The 22,375-nt window shown below is 41.1% G+C and overlaps 2 protein-coding genes across 4 annotated transcripts in view; both read right to left on the bottom strand.

The window, feature by feature from the left end:
- Nucleotides 1-15,476, bottom strand: part of itga9 (integrin, alpha 9) — a 64,902-nt gene extending 49,426 nt beyond the window's left edge. The window contains exons 1-12 of the mRNA XM_033613566.2: nt 15,034-15,476; nt 14,611-14,738; nt 12,146-12,252; nt 9,859-9,982; nt 8,593-8,660; nt 6,452-6,581; nt 5,797-5,882; nt 5,642-5,704; nt 5,044-5,181; nt 4,512-4,617; nt 1,490-1,584; nt 263-353 (exon numbers count right to left, since the gene is read on the bottom strand). Of these exons, the coding sequence (XP_033469457.2) occupies nt 263-353; nt 1,490-1,584; nt 4,512-4,617; nt 5,044-5,181; nt 5,642-5,704; nt 5,797-5,882; nt 6,452-6,581; nt 8,593-8,660; nt 9,859-9,982; nt 12,146-12,252; nt 14,611-14,738; nt 15,034-15,221 (1,324 nt within the window). The 5' untranslated portion in view covers nt 15,222-15,476. The remainder of the gene's footprint in view (nt 1-262; nt 354-1,489; nt 1,585-4,511; nt 4,618-5,043; nt 5,182-5,641; nt 5,705-5,796; nt 5,883-6,451; nt 6,582-8,592; nt 8,661-9,858; nt 9,983-12,145; nt 12,253-14,610; nt 14,739-15,033) is intronic.
- A 1,495-nt stretch (nt 15,477-16,971) lies between these two features.
- The window catches only part of golga4 (golgin A4), a 30,211-nt gene continuing 24,807 nt past the window's right edge, over nt 16,972-22,375 (bottom strand). For all 3 annotated transcript variants that reach the window (XM_033612917.2, XM_033612918.2, XM_033612919.2), the window contains 3 exons: nt 19,406-19,491; nt 17,825-17,911; nt 16,972-17,694 (listed from right to left, as the gene is read on the bottom strand). In XM_033612917.2, the coding sequence (XP_033468808.2) occupies nt 17,680-17,694; nt 17,825-17,911; nt 19,406-19,491 (188 nt within the window). In that variant the 3' untranslated portion in view covers nt 16,972-17,679. The remainder of the gene's footprint in view (nt 17,695-17,824; nt 17,912-19,405; nt 19,492-22,375) is intronic.

Raw genomic sequence — 22,375 nt, 5'->3', positions numbered from 1 at the left:
AGCACTCTTCACACCTGCAGATCCAAAACAATGCACAGAGGTCTTTAACAGTTATGTTGTCTGAGTCTGAATGTCAGCTGTGGAATGCGGTAAACAAGATGCCTCTATCACGAGTCTTTGCACTGCTACTGCAAGACACTGAGAGTCAAATACCAAGAGGGCAAAAACTCAAATATTTCATCATCTCATCCTTTCATATGTGATGTTTTTATCTTATTTTCCTGACGTACTTAAGCCTTCATCTAGTCTGGTATGATCTTACCTGCGTATCCGTTGCCATCCATGTCCACATTGCCTGAGATTGACTGGCCAAACATCTGCAGACCAGGGTTTACACTGCGTCCAGACAGTTTCTAAAACACATAATACCAGCCTTCAAATAACACATGGGCACCAAAATGAGAAAAAGAACACATTGTATGATTTGTTTTTGCTCAGTTTGTTTTCCACAGATGAATAATGGCTGGTTTTATAGATTTACAGTAAATAACACATTCGTTAGCTTAGCATTAGGACTGGAAACACAGGGAAACAGCTAGTCTGGCTCACTCCAGAGTCCAGAAATTATACCTATCAACACCTCTAAATGCTAGGAAATAATTACAGCACCCAACTCCTTGTAAAACCACAACTTGTCACCATTACTGACGTTTTAGTACTAATTAAATAAACTAGATAAATTGTGTTAATAAGAGAGCTTTAGAGATGCTGGTAGGTGGATTGTTCTAGCTTTGGATAGAGGCTAGCTGTTTCCCCACGTCTTAAAGGTCCAGTGTGTAGGATTTAGACGGAAATATTGGCAGACATGGAATTTAATATAATAAGTATGTTTTCTTCAGTGTATAATCACCTGAAAATAAGAAGCCTTGCATTTTCGTTTCCTTAGAACGAGCCATTTATATATACATAGGGAGTGGGTCCTCGTCTATGAAGATTGCCATATTGTTTTGCCATGTCTCTGCAGTTGCCCAGAGCGGCAAACCAAACGCTCATTCTACATAGGGCCATTTATGTTTTCGCGTTGACCACCATAGTTAGCAAAACCTCCGCAATGAGAGCATTGGAAAAACACAGATTTTTTTTTATTTTTTTTTTTCATAACATGAAACTGCGTTATTCAGTGTTTTTATCGGTTTAAATCAGCGGGTCCTCTTGTTTTTGAGAGGACAACTGAACGTCTTGATCAAAAATCACAGAAGTAAAGTGAGCACACACTAGTCCACCAGGAACTGCTTGTTCCTCACTCAGAGCTACGTGGGCTTTCTGTGTATTCCCGAGGCTACATCACCACCTGCGACTTTACCACACGACTCAATTTCTGCTCGATACACAAGGTGAACTCATGCCTTTCATCTAAATTTAGCATGCCAAACAACAGAAACTACAACTAGAGACAAGAAGAGACTCACATAAAGGTATTTCTTTACTTAAATTAAATAACAAAGATCTACATGATATTGGCTTGCTGTGTGACACTATGAATTCTTACCATGGAGTATTTGCTGATGATTCCTGTGGCGTCCCCGTGGTAGATATAAACAGCTCCTCCATAGTCATCCTCTTTAGGTGCTCCTATGGCTACATCTGAGGGGACAAAAAGTGTTTCTGTGAAAGGTCAGCATAGAAATGAATGTGTGTGTTTGGGAATGTGTACAAAAGCCTTCATTAATCCTGGGAACAAGCTGTTACAGTAAGAGAGACAATTAAGTGTTGTTAGTGGCCATAAAACTTGTGCGACCTCTGAGAGAGTGGAAACAAGACTATAAAGTGCTGGCAAGAGCACTGAAACAATGTCTCCTTATCCCATTTCCACAAAAAGTCCATATATAAACTTTCTTTTTATAAACCAAAACACTTCCTCACCATGTGGTGCAGCATTCCAAAGCAGAGCTGGTAAAAAAGTGGCACTTTTAAATATGCCACAATAATGAGCTCATTATGGAGAGGCAGAATTGAACAAATAATTTGTTCTTAGTGAAAGCAAATGTGTATTCTGATTTCTACAGTAGTTCTTTCAAATTAAATAACAGCAGTTTGGCTGTAAATAATAGATCGTCAGGCAGGGAGCAAGTCTGGCACTTTCGACACTCCGAGAGCGACGAGTTACAAGATGAGTTATGCTTCCCAGCTGCCATCTTTCTCCGCACACACTTAGTGCCAGGCTGCAAGCCTTGAGGCGTATCTCACATGGAGATGAAACCGGGCAACAGCTTCCAGCCTCGAGCTTGCAATGGGCGCCAAGTCGAGCCCTTTCAGCCAAGCCTTGCATGTGCCAGGAAAACAGACAGTGTAAATGTATGTCTGTGTGTGCGGATAATTTAGTTTGTGACTGGATGACGCTGTGCACACGAGGGTGAGAGAGGGCAATATTTTCTAAAGATCCCCCTCGCCGCATGTTAATCGAAACAAAATGTCTGTGAAAATGACGGGTTTTGTTGCACCTACTGAGAGTCTCAACCAGCCAACATTTGCTTGTGGGCTGATGTGGAGGATATAAACTACGTGACTTTATTACTCGCCAGATGACAGAGGAAATAGCTTTGTTGCATGACTACAGGACAGTGTCACACGAATAAGACTGTATATTATTGAAAAGTGGTTGCCGTTGCCTGGATTATAGATTCTTAGAGAAATGCAGGACCATTACATATAAAAGCACGACCCCCATTTGAGTTCTGACCTCTCACCAGTGGCTCCAGTCTTGCAAACAATTTCTGTGCCCAGAGATACTTTAGTGGTTAAAAGACAATACCAGATTTTGATTTAAAGACCGTCTCTTGGTGCATTCAAGGATTCTCTGGCATCTGAGACACAAGAGGAAATGAACATGATCTGTTTTTTTGTTTGTATTGCAGAAACTGATTCAAAGGATATCTTTTAGAAGACTCTCTCCTCTTAAGGTGTCACATTACAACAATAATTAGACTTCAACAATAACAAAAAAATCATGTGGTTACGCTGTGTGGTGAACCTGTTCTGAGCAGGTTTTAAGTTGCAGCAAATTCCGCATGGTTGAAAATATCTTCAAACTTGTGGCATGGTTGTAAAAAGTGTCACTTCCACTAAACAACACTAAAACATGTTAAAGCTCCAGTGTGGTCCTGTATATGAGTGCTTCCAAACCTTTTTGGCTTTTGACCCCCTCAAGGAAAGCGATGCCTACTTGTGACCCCTTGTCATGGGTTTCAGATGCCTGTGAGCAGTTCCCTCACCTCTAAACTTCTCAGGTTCTGTTACTGAATAACTGCAAATACTCAAAGAGGCAAAACTATGCAAATTTCAAAGAAAATCAAAGATAAAAGTGAGAGTGAAATTTGTAGCAGAAATTTGCCTCTTCTTCCCTACCTCATTAATCATCTCATGACCTTTATGTTGTGACCTGCTGAAGGAATCCCGACCCACAGGTTAGGTACCACTATTTTTTTGGATTGGCAAAATACAAAATGTTTAAACACTAGGAGTGTAACGTCTTACGGAAGCATAATGAATTCACTTCCAGAAAAATAAATGCATTAAAGTCTCTTTTTTTCTGAAGTGAATGCATTACACTTCCATACTGTCTCTTTTAAAACATATGGAATATTTTATTAGATAGATAAAAAAAGTATGTATGTATAAAGAATTATAATATTATAACAACATAATAAAATATTATAACTACATAATAAAATATAAAAGACAATGTGGATGTCCTAAACGTGCTCAGAACAATGCAATGCTAGAACATCTAAAGTGACAGCTGAGTAGGGCTGCAACAAACTTTTACTTTCATTGTCAATTAATCTGTTGATTATAGTTTTTTTGATTAATCAATTGGTCGTTTGGTCTATAGAATGTCAGAAAATGGTAAAAATATCAATCAGTGTTTCCCAAAGCCCAAGATGATGTTCTCAAATGTCTTGTTTTGTCCACACCCTAAAGATATTAAGTTTACTGTCACAGAGGAGTGAAGAAACGAAAACATATTCACACTTAAGACACTAAAATAAAATATAAAAATGTTGAGTTTGTTCTTTAAAAAATGACTAAAACTCATTAATCAATTATCAAATTAGTTGGCCATTAATTTAAAGGTCTAGTGTGTAGGATTTAGAGGCATCCAGCATTGAGGTTGCAGTTGCAACCAATAGAAACTTCTCACATGTCAAGCGTATAGAACGACAGTGGCCAACACAAAAACGCAAATGGCCCTATAGCCAGAGTTTGGTTAGTCTGTTCTGGGCTACTGTAGAAACAACATGATTAAAGAGGATCCACTCTGTATGTAGATATAAGCAGCCCTTTCTTAAGTATTAAATACACAGTATTTTTTAGTTTCAGGTAATTAGAAACTAAGGAAAACATTGTTATGAATATTATATTCCATTTCTGGCAATAGATGACCCTAAATCCTACAAAATGTGATACAGTCAAAAGGTCCTGCACGAGCTAGTTTGTGGTTACACTGTAAAACATGTTTATGAAGTCCAGCAGGCAGTTGCTAATGTGTTCTTATGATCCTTTGTTCTGACCTTGATATCCATCGTCATCAATGTCTCCAATTGCAGCGATACATTCTCCAAAGTGTGCATTGAAAGCATTGTCACCATTCAAAACAGCGTGCTCCTCCATCACCCCCTGAAAACAGAAGCAGGCAAGATAGCAGTTTATATACTGACCTGGCAGGAGAACAAAGACAGGTCCTGCTGCACTGAAGTTATTGCTGTCAGATAACATTCTCTGGCCCAGACTGCAGTTAGTTGGCTTTCTATCCACATAATTTAACAACCAAACAGACAGTCACCTTCCTTGGAATAACTCATAAATACAGAATGTACAAACAGAAGCTTTGGTCTTTGTCGGTATAATCATTTCACAGCCGAGCCGTTTTATTCTACTATCATAACAAACATGGTCAGAAAGAAATCAAACATGAGCAAGGCTACAAACACTGCAGACAATAATAGCAGTATAGAAACGTTCAAAGACAAAGAGTGGATATAGTAAACAATAAATCTCCAAGTTATGGTGTCATGTTCCCACTGACCCACAGATCCCACTCACATTGCCCTTACTGAGGTACACAGACACCTGGCCCTCATCCCGGAGCTGGCTATGCATGGGTGCCCCCACCAGCAGGTCCGACAGGCCGTCCTGGTTCAGATCAACTGCACATAATGAGGAGCCAAAGTAAGAGCCCATCTGGAACCAAGCCGAGCCACAGAGCAATGGGTCAGATCACAGACACTTCTTCTTCAGATCATACCATTGACATACGATTCACGCTCTGACTGGATTTACCACCCCTTTAATATATCTACACCAACACTAAAGGAATATTTACACAACTTATGTCTTAAACCCACCCTGACTTCCTTTTATTTACTCTGAATGGAGAGCATTAGCTACCTCCCTGGCTTTGCTTCTGGCAAGTGTGTTCCTTCTTTAAAGCGCTGTTGCTGTCTAAACACTTAAGGCAGACATAACCAGTGCGGTTCTGACAACAAAGCAATCAGAGTAGCATGTCTGCAACGTAACTATATGATCCCTGAGGCAGGTTAGGCTAAATAACATATGGTTGTATGGTGTAACAATAGCCTCGATGCAAAATATGTGCTGCATGATGATTAAAACCAGGACAAGACCACATCCGTGTTCATACCATTTTCCCTGAGGCTTGAAAACTCTTCACCAAAGACACACCGTCGATTTTGAAAATGTAAACCTGTGTGGGAGAAAAACAGGTCACTGTAGCGAGCAACACAAAGAGGACTTCAGCTCAACAGCTGGAAATAAGACAAGAGAAGAAGTCCCCACTTTTCCACTGCCGCTGTGCTGAGGCGCCCCTGCAGCTATGTCTATCACATTAGGAGAGGAGAAGTGTCCAGCAGTCACAGCATAGCCTGGAGACACAGGAAGTAATCAGTTACAGTGGGGTTTTTTCTCATAATTTTAACATTTAAAGGTCCAGTGTGTAGGATTTAGGGAGATATATTGGCAGAAATGGAATATAATATAATAAGTATATTCTATTAAGTGTATAATCACCTGAAAATAAGGATTGCTGTGTTTTCATTGCCTGAGAATGAGCTGTTTATATCTGCATAGGGAGCAAGTCCTCGTCCACAGAGATTGCCATGTTACTCCATCCAATCATGTTTCTACAGTAGCCCAGAATGAACAAACCAAATACTAGGTCTAGATAAGTCCAGAAACACTGATTTGTAACGTGAAACTGCTTGTCTTTGTTGATTTAAATCATTGCATCCATTTGTTTTGGAGAGCAAGAGACCTTTGTAAATAATTTGGCTCCTGGTAAAAACTTCTCTAACAAAGAACACCGAAGGAGTTCAGACCAGGAGAAATTTCAGCTGGTTGCAATCTGAAGTCCGCGGCTAGCTGCTACTAAATCCTCCCTTAAATCCTACACACTGTTCCTTTAACACAATCATCCTCATAAGCAGGCTCTCACCAAGGTAGCTGTATCTGTGGGAGTCAATGTCTTCTTTGTTCGGGCTGTAGAATGAGTCAGAAGTCAGGTTGTAAACCTTAATCGTCCCGGTCCAGTAGTATGACCCCGGCGCCCCCATCACCACCAGCTCCTGTAAATGAAAACCACATTCACTCAAATGACTGTGATTCACCTTTTTATCTGCACCGCTATAGCCTGCTGAAGACGGGGAGGGGGGCTGTTGGGTGAACGTCTGGTTAACCAGCGGCCACAGACTGGTTTGTGCTATCTGCTCTTAACCACAAAGCCAGACGGCATGCCAGCTGAAGCTGCCCCCTTTGATGTGATAAGGAATTCAGAGCACAAGCAACCTGACAGCTGTAAAATGAGTTGTTCTCTGTTGTGATGCTCCACAGCTATTAGAGGGACCAGAGCACAGCAATGTTTCAACTGCTCTAAAAGTCCTGATTTTAATTAGTGATTTTAGTCAAAGCGGCATCTCGTCAACCCAGAGAGCTCACACAAACTGAGCGACACTGTCAAGACCTCACTATGCAATAAACTGTATATCCCCTGTGCTGCGGTGTCAAACATCTGGGCGCCATGGTTCAGGCGAGGATAAGGTTTAACAGTTGGACATCCTTTCTTTGAATTCCTCACATTCTTCCAAAGGGGGGCTCGTTCAAACGCTTTAACAGATCAACACTGACGTCCTCAGTCTGCGAAAAAAGTGGGCTTGATGAGTTTCACTTCGGTTTTAAACAGTAGCTGCATTGTGTTATCTGAATCTCTTATTTCCTGAAGCCAAAAATCTTATCTCCGGTGTTTTTTTTACAGCTTTCACATGATGTGGACCAAAACATCTCATACAGTGAAAACTGACAAGGCTCCACGTACGAGCTCCTCATGCAGTTAATCCCTAAAACATGACGTCAGACACTCCTGTTAGTGCAGCAGTGAGCAGTGAACAACACTTTCACAGGCTCTTGAAACACACACGTCAAAGGATTTCATTTAAGTATCTGTGAAAGGATTTTTAAAGCAAAGCCATGTGGGTGAATGCTCTGTACTCTTGAGTCTACCATGAAAAAACTGCTCAAATTACATGACATTTTCATCAGATTCCTTCTCCCCAGTTTCACCCTGCGGGCACAGCTGTGCTCTGAGGACACATTTTTAAGTCACTTACAGTCCACTGTACTTTACTGTATGTCCCAAATTGAGCGTAACTGTAACTCGAGACTTGGAAAAGGACCCTCACTGAACATGTTCCTCACGGGCAACATCAGGAAAGAATTATGGTGCTAATGCACAGAAAACAAAATGTCTACACTGGTAAAATATACATTTTTCAAATTGAAATTTAGTCCTCATATGCACATTTTTCCTGTCATACTATATTTTTTGCTCTAAGGCATTGATATGTTAAATCTATTTGACCTGTTCTGCTCACTGCAGCACTTTCACCTTTCCAAAGACATTTGTAAGATACACAAAAAGGTATTGTGCAGCTAGGAGGATGCCATATGTTCGTACAAAAACAGCTGTGCATCTATGCTATAGAGAAAAGGAAATGTGTATTTTCTTAAACGTTTTATCTGTGGAGCCACACCAGGTCAAGTGAGGCCGCGGCAGCCTTTCCTCCAGTATCTTCCTATGGAAACATAAGCTAACAGTTATCAGCTGTTAGTCAGCAGAGCGCTGGCTGCTTTGATACAAATACTCATGTACAGTGTATTTGACTGCAGAATTTTCCACATCATTTGACATCTTAAGCAACTTTGGGGAAAAAAAACCCTCAGCCCCATGTATAAGGTCTCGGCTAACTATCTACCAGAGAGTCAGAGTCAACAAAGAGTGAGGAGGAAATGGTTCTTTGAAACACAAGACGTGTGATAACGGAAGTCAACTGAGAATATCTGTCACCTTATGAGAAAACAGAGGCAGCGGGAAAGATAACTAATAGCCTCTATTATTATGTAACATGAAAAGAATGTAAATCATTTGAAGACGTGATTAGACTGCTCAGTTTTAACAAACAGTGAATCGGCTCCATGAGTGTCCAGACGACAGAGTCTGGATGGCACCAAACAAATATGTCTGTGTGAGACTACAAGAGAGTATTACATGGATTAAGAAGATGAACAAGCACTGTTACTGACCTCCGTAAAAACTCCCGCTATCCCGGCTTGGCACGAGCCGTGCTCTTCCCCATATTTCTGCTTATAGTCTGTAAGAAAAAACAAACCACAAATTATTTCACTGTGTGCTTGAGCCAGCGTTTACTGGAGTTTTTCCTGCATTCCATATGGAGCTAGTCAAAGTCCCAGTCCCATCCACGAGGAGTCTGGGGCCAGAAAGCAGACTGGGAGAAGGGGTACAACACCACATTCAACAAGAAGACCTCTCATTGGAGAGGGGGGGGCACAGTGCTCTCATGTTACAAAAATATTGAGCTTGGATCTGCGCAAAATGCACTAGAAATACAGTCCCATGCAAAGTCTGTCTGGCTTCTGCACAAGTGCTGGCAAAGAGAGTTGCGGAAGGAAGTGAAATCCTGACCTGGGAGCACAATTAAGGTGTAAAACAGGCTTTGATAAATAGCTCTGAGTCACATATCAAAACATATGAAGAGCACATTTGCATGAGTCAGCTTCAAATGTTATTCAGAACATTACTTTTTAAATGGAAATTGATTTTTAGTGTTGTTAAGGGCGCGCAAACCAACACAACCTGCAGCACAAATGGATTTGATTTACCACAGCCATAACAAAATCGGATCTCTCTACTTTGCGAGCAAATCTTTCATAAAATCACCTGATTTCTGGAAAAGCCAAAATCTGTGCCATGATCGGATCTTTGTGAAAACACTTTTCATTTGCGCAAAAGTGCACAGGGAATACTAACTCTCCATCACCACTGGACAAAGACTCATATTGGCTTAACAAAGTTTTCAGTCGTAGGAGCTGGCTCCTGCCAAAGTACTTGTGTTGGACTGAGGAAGAGAGATCACACTACTAGTCCTCAGCGCCAGAACACCAATCAGAGGCCAGAAGCAGATGATGGTGTTGGCGGCAGAGATCACGTGCCATGATAAAATGAACCACAGAAGAACATAAACAGAGCTTTTCTTGAATTTCTTCTATTTTCATATGAAATAAATCTTCAGGCCTTTAAAAATCAATGTGAGAAGAAGCATTACACTTTAACTGCTCACAGCTCACGTCCACACTGAGGCCATAACCTGGGTCTTTGCTTGATTTTAATTGGTTATGAGGCAAAAGGGTTGGGAGCCAGTCTGGACTGAGCCAGTAAGATTTCTCACCCCCAGCAATGTGTTTGATCTTTCCTAGTGTCTGGCTTACGTGAGAAGTTAATATGAGTTATGATGATGGAAAATCCTTATTAAATTTGTGCCCCCACTGTACCTTCATAACAAGGGATGAGTGGCTTCGTCCTGCCCTGCAGAGTGGGAGGAATGATGGAGCAGTACCCATGTGGAAGGATATGCTCCGAGTCGTAGTAGACATTTTTCCAGCGGTGAGCGCAGGCCTGTGGGAAAAAGGCAGAAAAATAAATTCAGACACACGTTCATACTGTAAACACAAACACTTTAGAGTGCAGGCAGGCGGTTCCTCCACCGTGCTGATTGTTTAAGCCCCTTCCTCACTGGGCTGGAGTCAGTGCGTCTCTGCGGCCGTCAAATGAGCGTCGATGAGAGGGGGACTTAAAGCCCAGCCATAACCATCGACCATAACAGCCATGGTCTGTGGTGTGAATATCTCAGCTGTGGCGTGAGATCTGTATTTCCTAAGCAGCATTTAATGTGCAGCAAGAAAATCTTCACATCATGTTTTTAAAAGTTTTAATTTCAAAACGACTACTCCGGCCCTTAGAGGCAGCTGGAGGGGCCAAAAGTTCATACAGCAAAAAAAAAAAAAAGTGGATCAAAAGACAGAGAACAAACTCCCACTTTATTATGCTGCTGTTGAAACAGGGGGTTCGTTTCTAAAAAAGACAGCGAGTAATTCTCAAAACAATATTTTGCTGCTGTGTTTTCCAAAATAAAACATTCCACAGATCGATATGCAAACAGGATAATATAGGCTCGATTTCAAACTCTGCACAAATCTCGCCGCATAAATGTGTAAATGTGGTAATAATTTAGTACCCTGGGGGGATGGTGGTGGAGCTCCTGTGGCTCTGGGGACAGATCTGGACGCCTCTGTGCAGACAAAGTTCACTTCATTTCCCCTCACGCTGTTTAACTCCCCCTGCACGCCCCCCCAGCACGCACACACACACATACACAGCCAATCTAAATGAATATAAGAGCTTGGCAGATTGTGGGCACACACAGAGCATCAGATGACTGTCTGGAAGCTGTGTTGAGAAACGCTTGTGTTTCAAAGGATGCCATTGGACAACAGTAGTAGCAATACCAGCATGAACTCTCCCCCTTGAGTAGAAGCAGATTCTTTATAAAAAATAAAAAAAAGATCAATCAGCTGACATAAACACAGCGAAAGCAGCTCTCGCAGCAGCTGACAAGTTCTGTCGACGCAGCAGAGAAGGCTTGGAGTCTGCGCTGTTGTTGTCATGTTTCTGTTCAGTTTTAAGGGCTCGCTGGTCACAAACAAGGCCTTCACTGAAAGCGCAGATGAAATCACCACTGTACACATCTGCCAAGCAGCCGCTCCTGTTGCACAGAAACGTGAGTCCATTCAGATGAGATAAAAAAAAAGAGAGGCACAGCAACACGTGGCTCTGGAGCGTCACCACCTTGCTTTTATCATATCCCTCTCTGGAGTGTGCTGCGGATAAAAGCCTGTTGTTGTACAAGTTCCCAAGACTGACAACTCCAAGAACTCTTCAAATTTTGGGTCATGGTTTGAAAATCAAGCCAAAACATTCCACTGAGGTATAAAAAATGGACCAAAGACAAACATATTGAAAGGAATAGATGTTTAAAAGACCAGGCAGTTATCTGGACGCCTTTTTGAGAAGGAATTCTTATAATCTGCTTGACTCCCAGAGGAGCAGGTCAATCAGCGACAGGTATTCATACACACACCTGTCATGAGTGTTTCAAGAGCTGCTCGGTCCAGCAGTCGGCTTCAAACTGTCCTGGAAGGCTGCTGGTTTCCTTGCTACCCTCCGCAGGAGACGGGGGTTAACGTGTAATGAAAGGCTGCCCTTGGACGGGACCACCACAGAGGGGCTGAAGCCTAAACAAACTCTGCCAGCTGCCCTATGATCTCTGTGCAAACACCCAGCCAAGCACCTCTGTGATTAGCACCACTAGTTAGTCTTCTGGTTTCTCTAAAGCCCTCTCCTATTTTTTTATAAACAACAATCAACTTTTGACAAACCCTGTTCCACTGGCTCGTCCAGCTCCAAACACGAGGTAAATGTTTCACAGTATTATGTAACCACACAGCAGTTTCCAAAGCTGTCTCACTTCAGTTGTGTGAGCTTTGAGTTTGCAAAAGTTCAGTTTTTGCTTGAGTCAGAGCTCGTGAGCACGGTCACACAGAGGAGAAGGACGGGCCTTTTTACTGTAATGTTGAGACCAGCTGTGGTTTCACAGTGCGGTTCATGGTAAGACATTTGTAGCAATGATGTCGGCATAATCAGGTCTGTTTTTTATGAGTGTACATGTTTCGCATTAAACAATTTGGTGGGGCGACTGCGGCGCTGCGTCCCTGAACTCACCAGTATTTTGCCGTTGGCTCTGTCCTGGCGGGCCAGGCTGACCCCCATCCACTCATCGTCCCTGTCCCCTTGACACGTCTTCCCACACGACTCTCTTGGCTTGTTTCCTGAAAGACAATGAGAGCAGTTTGCAGACATTGAGTCATCAGGATGTCTTGGAGCAAGAACTGTTGCTTGTTAGACACTGTCAGCTTTTTGACTTTTGAGTTTTAGTCTTTATTTCTGCTGAATGCGCAAGAAATGTTTATACAGTTGACAGTTTAAAATATGTATATGAAAGATTAAAAAAGGCTGTGCATCCAGTAGAGGCAAATACTGTAAGTCACTTTAACTTACAAAAAAATCTGATATGATATTTAACACCCGATTTTTGAGGTCAATATCAATATCGATATCTGAGTGTTAAAGGTCCCATATTGCAATGAGTCAGATTTCTGTGTCTATTTTAATATAAAGCAGGTAAAGGTGCTATTTAAATACTGTGAAAGTTCCAAAACATTCAACCCACAGAGAAGGTACATGGTCGTGTTCAGAAACTGTGATTTTAAACAAGCCGCCAGGATTTCTGTGAGGTTGTGATGTCACAACTTAACTATGAAGTCCACTTCAAACTTGAAACATAAACATTCTAAATTGGTCCCTTTGTATTTCTTGATATATTTCTTGAAATGTTTTGCAGTCTAGGTGAACGACAGCAGCTGACAGGAAGTAAACAGGAACCCAAGCTGTTGCCACATAGAAACTGCCACTACAGAGCCGTTACCGTCATTCCCCCAGCTGCAATGATGGTGCAGAGACACCAAAAGTGCAGATATCAAAGATCCAGGAACCCTGACCAATCAGAGCAGAATAGGCTTTTTTGAGAGGGGGGCTTAAAGAGACAGGCGGTAAAACGGAGTGTCTCAGAGAGAGGGTCAATACAGGTATGTTTAGGGGGCCAGTATGTGAAAAATGATATGATTTTTGAACATTAAAGCATGTAAACATGTTCAAGTAGAAACCCAAAATAGAAGCACTAACCTAAAAATAAGCACAATATGTGACCTTTAAACAAGTCTGATAATATTGATATATGTTCCATTTTTAACACATAACATACACAGACATTTTTAGGATCCCGTGAGGGCTGCAGCTATGGATTATTTTTATAATAAAGCCATTTGAATCGATATATTCAACATTAGTAAGCAATAAAAAAAGCCTTGCAATGACCTCAACCCCAAATGGTAAACTGACTGCATTTATATAGCGATTTTCTATTCTTAGCAACCACTCAAAGCACTTTACAACACAAGTACAATTGACCCGTTCAAACACACATCCATACATTGATGGCCAATGACCATACAAGGTGCCACCTGCTCAGCAGATAAACATCACACAGCAATTTGGGGTGCAGTATATTGTGAAAGGACACTTGGACAGCAGGGGCCATTTAAGGATCGAACCACCAACCTTTCCACTGCCAGATAACCACTCTACCTCCTGTGCCACAGCTGCCTGATGATATGTCATCAAATTTCAAAATCCAAATAACTTACTGTACAATATACACTGCTTTATAATGTTGTTAACATTATTGACTTTGAATACTGGACCTTCTTTATGATACATAAATCAGGAAGACGATTAAGAACAAAAATCCACTTAAAGTAAAATAAACATAAATGTGCAGAACAAGGAGAATAAAGCCAATAAAAAGACAAAGATCTGTGGCACCTCTACAGCTTCACTTTTTAAGAGTCCAAATCTTCTCTTGCATTTTGATCCCCCTCTTTCCTCCAAGTTTTATTCTCTTTCTCCCTGCAGGCAGTTGATTCAGCACAATGGCATGTAACTGTGAGTGCTTCTCTATGTCAGTGTGTTTTGTGCTCCCAGAGGCCCGTCAGAGTTCAGCTCCTCTGGTCCATGTGGCTCACTGAGCACCGAGCAGCACACGCTCGCTCTGATAATGATGGTTTTTTTTTTGGGTGACACATTGACTGAGCACGGGGTTAATATTAAAGCCATGCCTGCACCCTGGCTTTTTTGACCACAAGAACAGAACCAGGGCCGAGGGGGTTGAAGCTCAACTTTTTGGCTCACGTGCTTGGAAAATATTAGCAGAAGCATAAATCATATTTATCAAAAATATTTATAGACCTCTGCACACTGGATCCTCTTGTTTTTTTGCATGTCTCTCCATATAGCAGGTTCAGGACTAAAAGAACAACTGTGGCACTGTTAGGAGCAGTATAAGGCTGCATTATTCTGATAAAACAAAACAGATGCTTGGGGGAGTTTAGGCAAAGAGTGGACAAGGAAAAGCTGCAGGGAAGCTCAGCATGTGTGTGGACTGTAGCACCAGAGAGTGAACTTTTCTGTGAGATGCTGCGTGTGTGAGTGCATGCATTGCCCTGAGGCTGCAGTTAGAGTTGATGTCATTGTGTGCTCTTGTATTTATGCTGCAGGCAGTGGTGACTGACCTCTTCCCAGATCCATCTCTGTGCAGCGGCGCTCTGGGTTGCTGTGAACTCGACACTTATATACAGCTCCAGGAGAGTGCACAGAGCTACTGTAGGTCGAGTTTGCCTTTGGTGCCCCTACTATTACCCTGCAGACACGAGGAGAGGGGAGAGGATGGGACAAACACCTTACAGTATCTCTAATCTGTGCTACTGAAACAATAAAATTACAATATATATATTTTTCAAGCAGGAGTTACAAGTTACAGTAGAAGCAGAAATGGCTGTTCATGAGGAATATTACGCATTATTACATGTATTAATTGGATGTGGATGCAGCCTGAACTCTAAAAACACTTCAGCCTTTGTTTCAAAAGTACAAATTCATTGCATCACTGACAGAAAATAACAGCATTACCAGGAACAGTAAAACATGGGACTCACCAGCGTGTGTTGTCATGATAGTGCTCCAGCACTGAGTAACCAAAAAAACTAGAATTTGGTCCGCGGAACACCAAAGGATGTTCTAAGTCTATATTGTAAGAATAAGCCACTGAAATAGAGAGATAGACATAAAAAACATTCTGTACTCCCGTTTTGTGTCTCTGAAGAGGAGCCATCCCTTTGCGCATCGTGCGTAATAACGCAGTTAAAGTGTCCAAAAAGTAGAAGAAAGAAAAAAACAATAAGGAGGAATTGTCAGCTCTTGAGTTGTCAAAGTGTTACAAAACTATCTTTCAGTTGTTTTGTCCTCGTCTAGCGCAGCATGTAGGCTGTAATGGCATGAGGAAAAGCTTGAGGAAGAAAGTTAACGGTCCGGTAAATAACGGTGCGTCAGCTTCTCTCCATTCTGTGTCAATCTGAGAAAGTTGTTGCTCGCAGGCTCCCTGTCGTGGAGATAAATGCGGTCACTTGTGTCAAGTAAATCAGATAAGACCGGAAATATAAAGGGGTTCACTCAAAATAAAAGCATCGCTGGTGATTGAAGTGCTGCTGCAAGTCTGGGGTTTTAATCTGAAAGGTGAAAGCGGAACGTGCGTTTTCATCCTAGTGGGCTGACACTGGTAACACGGTCATGGAGAGACGCGGATGGTTTTTGAGGCGCAAAGCATCACATTTCACCCGTGGGCTTTGGGGGCTCCGCTCACCTAAACTGTGGGATGAGGGCGCACTGCTGCCATCTAACGTTTTACAGTCTCAAAATGCAACTCACTTATATTTACATATTAATCGATTCTGATAGATCATTAATGAAATTTTGGAATATTTTCACATTTTTTTGGAGTAAAAGTCACATGAGACACATATTATTATTTCTATGAGTCTTCATACATTTCTGGAGAGAATTTTTAGTGGTTACTTTTAATAATACAGTATTTATTTAATTATACAGTATGTACAGTGAAAGCGACAGAGAACCAGAGTCAATTTCCTTGTATTTTTTAATACTTAATAGTGGTGGAGGAAGAACTCAGATCCTTTATTTAAGTCCTAATACCACTCTATACAATATGTTACAAGTAAAAGTCCTGCACTAAAAATGTCATTTAAGTAAAAATATGTAACACGGTAGTGAAGATCTACAGTCATCCAGGTCATGGTAATCCTAAGAGCTATCTTGTATCGTAGTACAAAAGGGAAATTTTATTTAGGAGGTGATGGCAAATGTACTCAGTGCAGAAAATTTTAAACCCATTTACTAAAGCAAAAATACAGTAATTAAAAGGAAAAGCAGCAAGTCGTCACATTTGAGGAGGTGGAACCATGAAATGTTTTTGCTTTAAAAAATGGCTGCCATTTATTCTCCAATCAATCAACTGATCATTTCAGCAGCATTTGTATATTTTCACATGGTTTCGTGCAAAAATCTTGATTTGTAAAGTAATCAAATAATTGTAGTGGAGTAAAAAAAGTACAGTATTTCCCTCTTAAGTGTAGTGAAATAGAGGTAGAAAGTGACATGGCATTAAAGTACTCACGTAAGAGTAACTCACATTTATACTTAAGTACTGTGCTTTAGTTACTGTACTCAGTTACACTCCACCACTGGACTTGACTAATAGTTTATTCTGATCCCTATTAAATACAGGTTTCCATGGTCTAATACATGCATGTGAATCATATATATGTAAAACTGCATTTCTGTTGTGAAGGAAAGGTCAAACAAAGGTCACCCTCGCTGAAGATGTGACCAGACAGGATCTTTAAAACCTAGATTTGTCGTGATGTCTTCATCCCACGTGTCTATTTCAACAGGATGTTATCATGCTTTATCCTCTGTTCTGCAGCCTGAACAATGTAAAACCAGGTAATGAGATAAGCAATTGAATTGAACACAGACAATACTGTATGATAACAAGAATAAATGAGTGACAAAAGGTGTTCTGTAAATAGGATTTATTTTGTTAGTTTGAAAATGTATAGCAAGTCATATAGTGCCCTATAGTACAGTCTTAATTATCATAATACAATTTACAGTTTTTGTGTTTTTTTTGTGTTTATTTATGTGTCTCTATGTCAGTGTAGTGACAAAATATAAAGCATAGAAAAGCTGTTAAACAAACAAGGTCCAGAGGCCAGTATATCTTAACGTGGTGCGAGTGCACAGTTAAAGGGTCGTTTACAGTTTTACACAGGAAGTGATTCAGACGACAGCACAACACAGAAACCTAACAAATCAACTGACCTGTCAGCGTCAAACACGTGATAATGATATCATTTATTGCACAAGCCAATCTGTATAGACACAATCTAAAATAAAAGGGAAACAATTTCACCTCATCTAAAACATATAAATTAACAAAACTTAATTTCAGGGTAAAACTAGATTTATGGAAGATTTGTGTTTCTGGCATATTCTCTTATATCCCTCATACCTTTAGATATATTCACGCATACGGCACCACACGCGCGCGCACACACACACACCACACTTATGTCCCAGTGTGCGCTCACACAAACATTCACACACATAACATAACACGAGATGCAGAGAGAAGGGCTTGATCAAATCCATGGCAGTCGTTCCCTTCAGCAGCAGCAGCAGCAGCAGCAGATTTTCATCCATTAATACCTGAATCATTCACACGCTCATCGTAACCAAGGCTGTGGAGAGACAGATATGAAATTAATTCAACTGTGCAATCAGTAATGATGAATATGTTTTAACTGCAAGAGGACTGAGGTGACTTTTGGGAATGAGCTGAAAGGATCCTCAGCAGGTGAAGATGCTTACAATCGCTTTTGAGTCTTCTTTGTCCAAAACCTTTTGCGCTTGGTCCGGAGGAAACTTGAGCATGGAAGTAATCACTTTGGCCATCGTCTGTGGATGAGGAGCAAATAAATGAAAACACTTGACAAAAAGCTTTTTAAGAAGACCTGTGTTTCTAGTACAAATTCTCCATATCTCTTTCATGAACACCAGACGCACTAACCCCACCTTTAACACCATGATCCAAACAAATCGAGCTTGTTCTCTGTCAATTAAAGTCCAACAAGACAAAAAAAAAAAAAAAACAACTCCAGGCCTATCTGCCAGGGTGCATGCATTTCCCCGTAAACACATGGGATAATCAGAAACAGTGCTGCTGTGTAGGAAACCTAACCGCTCAACTCGCACTAAACAAGGCCAGCATGTCTTTAAATGGCAAGTCTGCGTCATGCGAGATGTATGCGCTAGCAGGCAGCCTGGGGGACATCCTCCGCGCCGGGGAGGTCTGCCATGTTGCCATAAAGACTAACTGTTTGCTGAAGAGCTGGGAAAATCCCGCTGACTTTAGGACCATGTCAACAGCACTGTTAATTAGGGTGATCACTGTTAATTTGAACCCAAGAAGGCTGGACGCAACATGACTTTTATATAGCGTCCTAAATGGTCTCACGTTTTGTGTGGTCAGAGGTCAACGGGTGTCTCGCCAAACAAATGGGATGGTCTGACTCACTGAAATCATTACTTATTATTTCACTGCAGTGGCTTTACATGGTCTCCTTTCCAACTTAAAATAAAAATCTGCAGATCATGTTTTATTCTGTCACTCTGCAACATCCAGACAATCAAATGATTTCCCAAAGAAGCATCTCTACATTTGTAAAGATATTGTCGTCATGGATCACTGTGATTGGCACAGCTGTTTCAAAGCTAGTATGTGAACAGTTATGTGACTGGCTAAACATGTATTTATTAATTACCACACCCTGCAATCAGCGACAGGTAGGGGCGTAATGATACATTGATCTGGATCTATATACTGATTACATAAACAGCGATCTGATATTAGTGATGCAGAGCGAAAACATTCATACATATTTTCATCTTTAAGATAAGCCATCTTTTTCTAAATTCCCATGGCACATCTATGTCACCATTTCTATCCAAGCACAACTCTGTCTTAAACTTTCAAACAATGCCAGTGGTCTAGCACCAGGCAGATAACGGTAAGCAGCCAAGAAATAGACCATGAGGATATTTACTGATACTGTCTTGTGTCGATCACAGGCCGCTGAATTGAATCTAATCCAAATAGTATTGGGGTAGACTTTGTGATATCAGCACATATTGGATCGTCCAGAGAATCAATATTATATCTGTTGTGAAGAATCTTGTGATTTACACCCCTAGCAGCAGACACTTGCACTGTCTGCGACCTACAGTAATGCTCTGCGTTTGTTGTTATGAGCTTGAGGAATTAAAATAGAGACCCTTGGATTTACTTTCCTTGCTGTTCCTGGTGTTTTCAGTGTCAACCACCCAAAAACCAGAAAATGTAAGCACATAAACACAACATTTCTAACACTGTAAAAAAAAATGAAAGCATACTTTTGTTTCCCGTCCCATCATGTATTCAAACAACACCTTCCTCAGGTACTCCATCTCAGTAGCTTCGCTGCTGTTGTATCCAGGATCTGTGAAAACAAGCAAAAACAGCCATTTAATCATCTGAGACCTGATCAGTCACACTATAGCGCATATGGAAGACTTTAAAAGTCAACTGTAGGGCTGCGTATCGGCAACAGTCTGACATTACCATACGTATCATGACACTGGGGTTACAATTCAATATACAATATATTGCATTTTTCTTTTAATCTAATTTTAGAACAACTCATACAGTATAAAGAACAGATCACCATGTTCAAAATTAAGGTTTTCTTTTTCATGTATTCAGATCAGTAGGGTCTGCATTTGTATTTATCACGGTCACTGTAACCTCCAACATTAGAGCACTACTTTTTGTGCAAAGGAATTAACATCTGCTTACATCATCAGTAAAAATCAATAAAGTAAAAGTGCGTGCAGGATTCTTTACGTAAACAAATTAAGAAAATAAAAAAAAACCCTAAACAATAAAAAATCAATAGCGTTTTTGAGAATCGATGTCACGAAAATACCCAAGTGTTTCGATATTTTCTTACACCCCTAATCAGCCGTAATAATTTTAAATATTTAATGAAGAATTGATTGTTCTAGAGATTCAAGCTTCGCTCTCACTCATTGCCTCTCAGGTCCTATTACTGTGAGATATGTGAATGTTTTGTGTTAAGTACGCTCTGCTGCCATTGTAGCCAGGTTTCTCTCGTAAAAGAGACTTTCTATTTTAATACAGTAAAATAAATAAATAAAACTTTACTAATTTGTAAGACGTTACAAATTTTCTTGTCTAGTTTTATAGTAAGACTTGCACACAACAATGCCCGTCACTGTCAAAAACTCTGACTGAATTCTGACCCAACAACAACCCAGAGCATCATGTTTGTGTTAGCAACCATATACAAAGCACAACTATAAGCACAGGAAATAATGGCGAGGCCCAGCATGAGCACATTAATACCACACGAGTCAAACAATGTACGTTTTACTTCTACGCCCAAAGCTATAACGCCATTATCCCTCTAAAAAAACAATGAATGGGAAACTGTGCTACAGCATGGACAGGGCTGGCAACACTTAGACTACTGCTTCTTCCTCTGAAATGTCCCCCATCAGGTTTTTAATATGGAACAACACCCACTTGCTCCCTGCTTATCTGGAATAATCATTCAGGTGACGCTAAAAGTCCCCGCATGTGCTGAGAGAGACTGTGTGATTAGAGGACCAGAAAAGGTGATACAGAGGTGCAAACAACTCTTTGATCTCTTGTGTGAAGTAATGGGTCACCAGTAAATCCCATAGCCTTTGTCCTCCTGACCCCATGTTGCCCCTGCAGAGCCTACCGTCCCACCCCACATAAAAGCAGCCCTCTGATTCAACCTGAAACCACAGCTCTGTGATTTACGTAGGCTCAACAGATTCATAATGAGTTGAAGACGCTTTCGCTAATAAGTACAATCCTAAATACATGCAGGATAGAGTGGGTATTAGGTTGGATATAGTATGTGTATTGGAAGTAGAGGATTTGAGGAGTAAAAGTCTGTGTGCTTGCAGGGTCCTGTGTGGGAAACGTTAAGAACAAAATCTGCAAAACCCATTAAATCCAAGGATGGCTTCTTCACCGCCCCCCTTCTGACAGCAGATTCTCTTTATTACACCAGCAGGGAAGCTCTAAGAGGAGGGTAGAATTCACTCAATCTCCCCCATATCTCTCACACACACACCACGCTCAGTTTATGGTATACTTTGGGATACTGCAGTGACTTACAGTCAGCACCCAGAGGTTAACCCTAACCTTAACCACAGTGGTTGTATGTCTAACCCTAACTCTTAACTCAAACCTTAATTATAACCACAGCTCTCAACTTAACCAGTACGCCTAAAATCACGCTTAGATGGCTAAAATGTCCTCAACAGCACATTTAAACCAGGCCACACACCCACATACTTCTCAGGGTATGCATCTTTTGTCCCATCTCTGATCCACAAAGCGATGTGGGGGCTGGCAGATTAGGAAGACTACTGGTAGTGTGTACAAAGCACCAACTCTGAGATCCTACAGAGCAGCTCGGCTACAACAACTAGAAAATTTACATGTTAATATGAAATATAATCATATGTTCTGTGTTCTAAATCCTTATGACAATAAAATAAAAGTTAAGTATGTCTCTTAGGCTATATCCACACTAACACATTTTCATTTTAAAACAGCATTTTAAAACCAAACGATCAACGTTTAAACACCATTTCAGAAACAACCTCGGCCCGTATTAACATGCCTTTAAAAAGCATGTCACATGACCACAGACTCATTGAGCGTGAGCGTGCCCATGTACAGGAAGCAGATTGTCTACTCTATGGTTGGTTGCTCAGTAACAGCGCATACTGCGGAGATGGCGAAAAGTAAGACCAGAGATTTCTTTGCTTGGACTGACAACAACTTGGAACTGTTACTGAAAGTGACACATGAGTATAAGGTGGTAGAAAACAGATTGGGAGTCATCGCAAAACAAATACTGCAAAAAGTTCAAGTTCAAGTTTTGAAAGTGAAACAGGGTCACCAGCGTTTTTAAAGGGCTCAATTTTAGAGGGTTCCAAAGCGCCGGGTTAGTGTGGACGCTAGGCGTGAAACATAGACTGTACATATGATGGACATAACCTCTGTAACACCACCCATTGGTTTGTGGATCCCCGTTTTGGAGCCCCTTGAGTTTGGCACTGAGGCTGTCACCACCTTGGTTTTTTGGAGCCAGATGTGACCATATTTGGATAAGAGACTTGAGCTGTGGTGGAGCGAGGGGTGGATCTGACTGAGAGGCAGATGACACTATCGGCAGACAGCCTGTCACAGCCTGTCACTCAAAGCAGCGTGGCACCAAAATTGTTTTTTTGGTTGCTCCGGCCTGTTAACACATTCAT

Source organism: Epinephelus lanceolatus, chromosome 17 (assembly GCF_041903045.1).
Source record: "Epinephelus lanceolatus isolate andai-2023 chromosome 17, ASM4190304v1, whole genome shotgun sequence".
NCBI lineage: Eukaryota > Metazoa > Chordata > Actinopteri > Perciformes > Serranidae > Epinephelus > Epinephelus lanceolatus.
The sequence above is the reverse complement of the archived record's forward strand: the minus strand, read 5'-3'. Positions and strand labels throughout refer to the sequence as shown.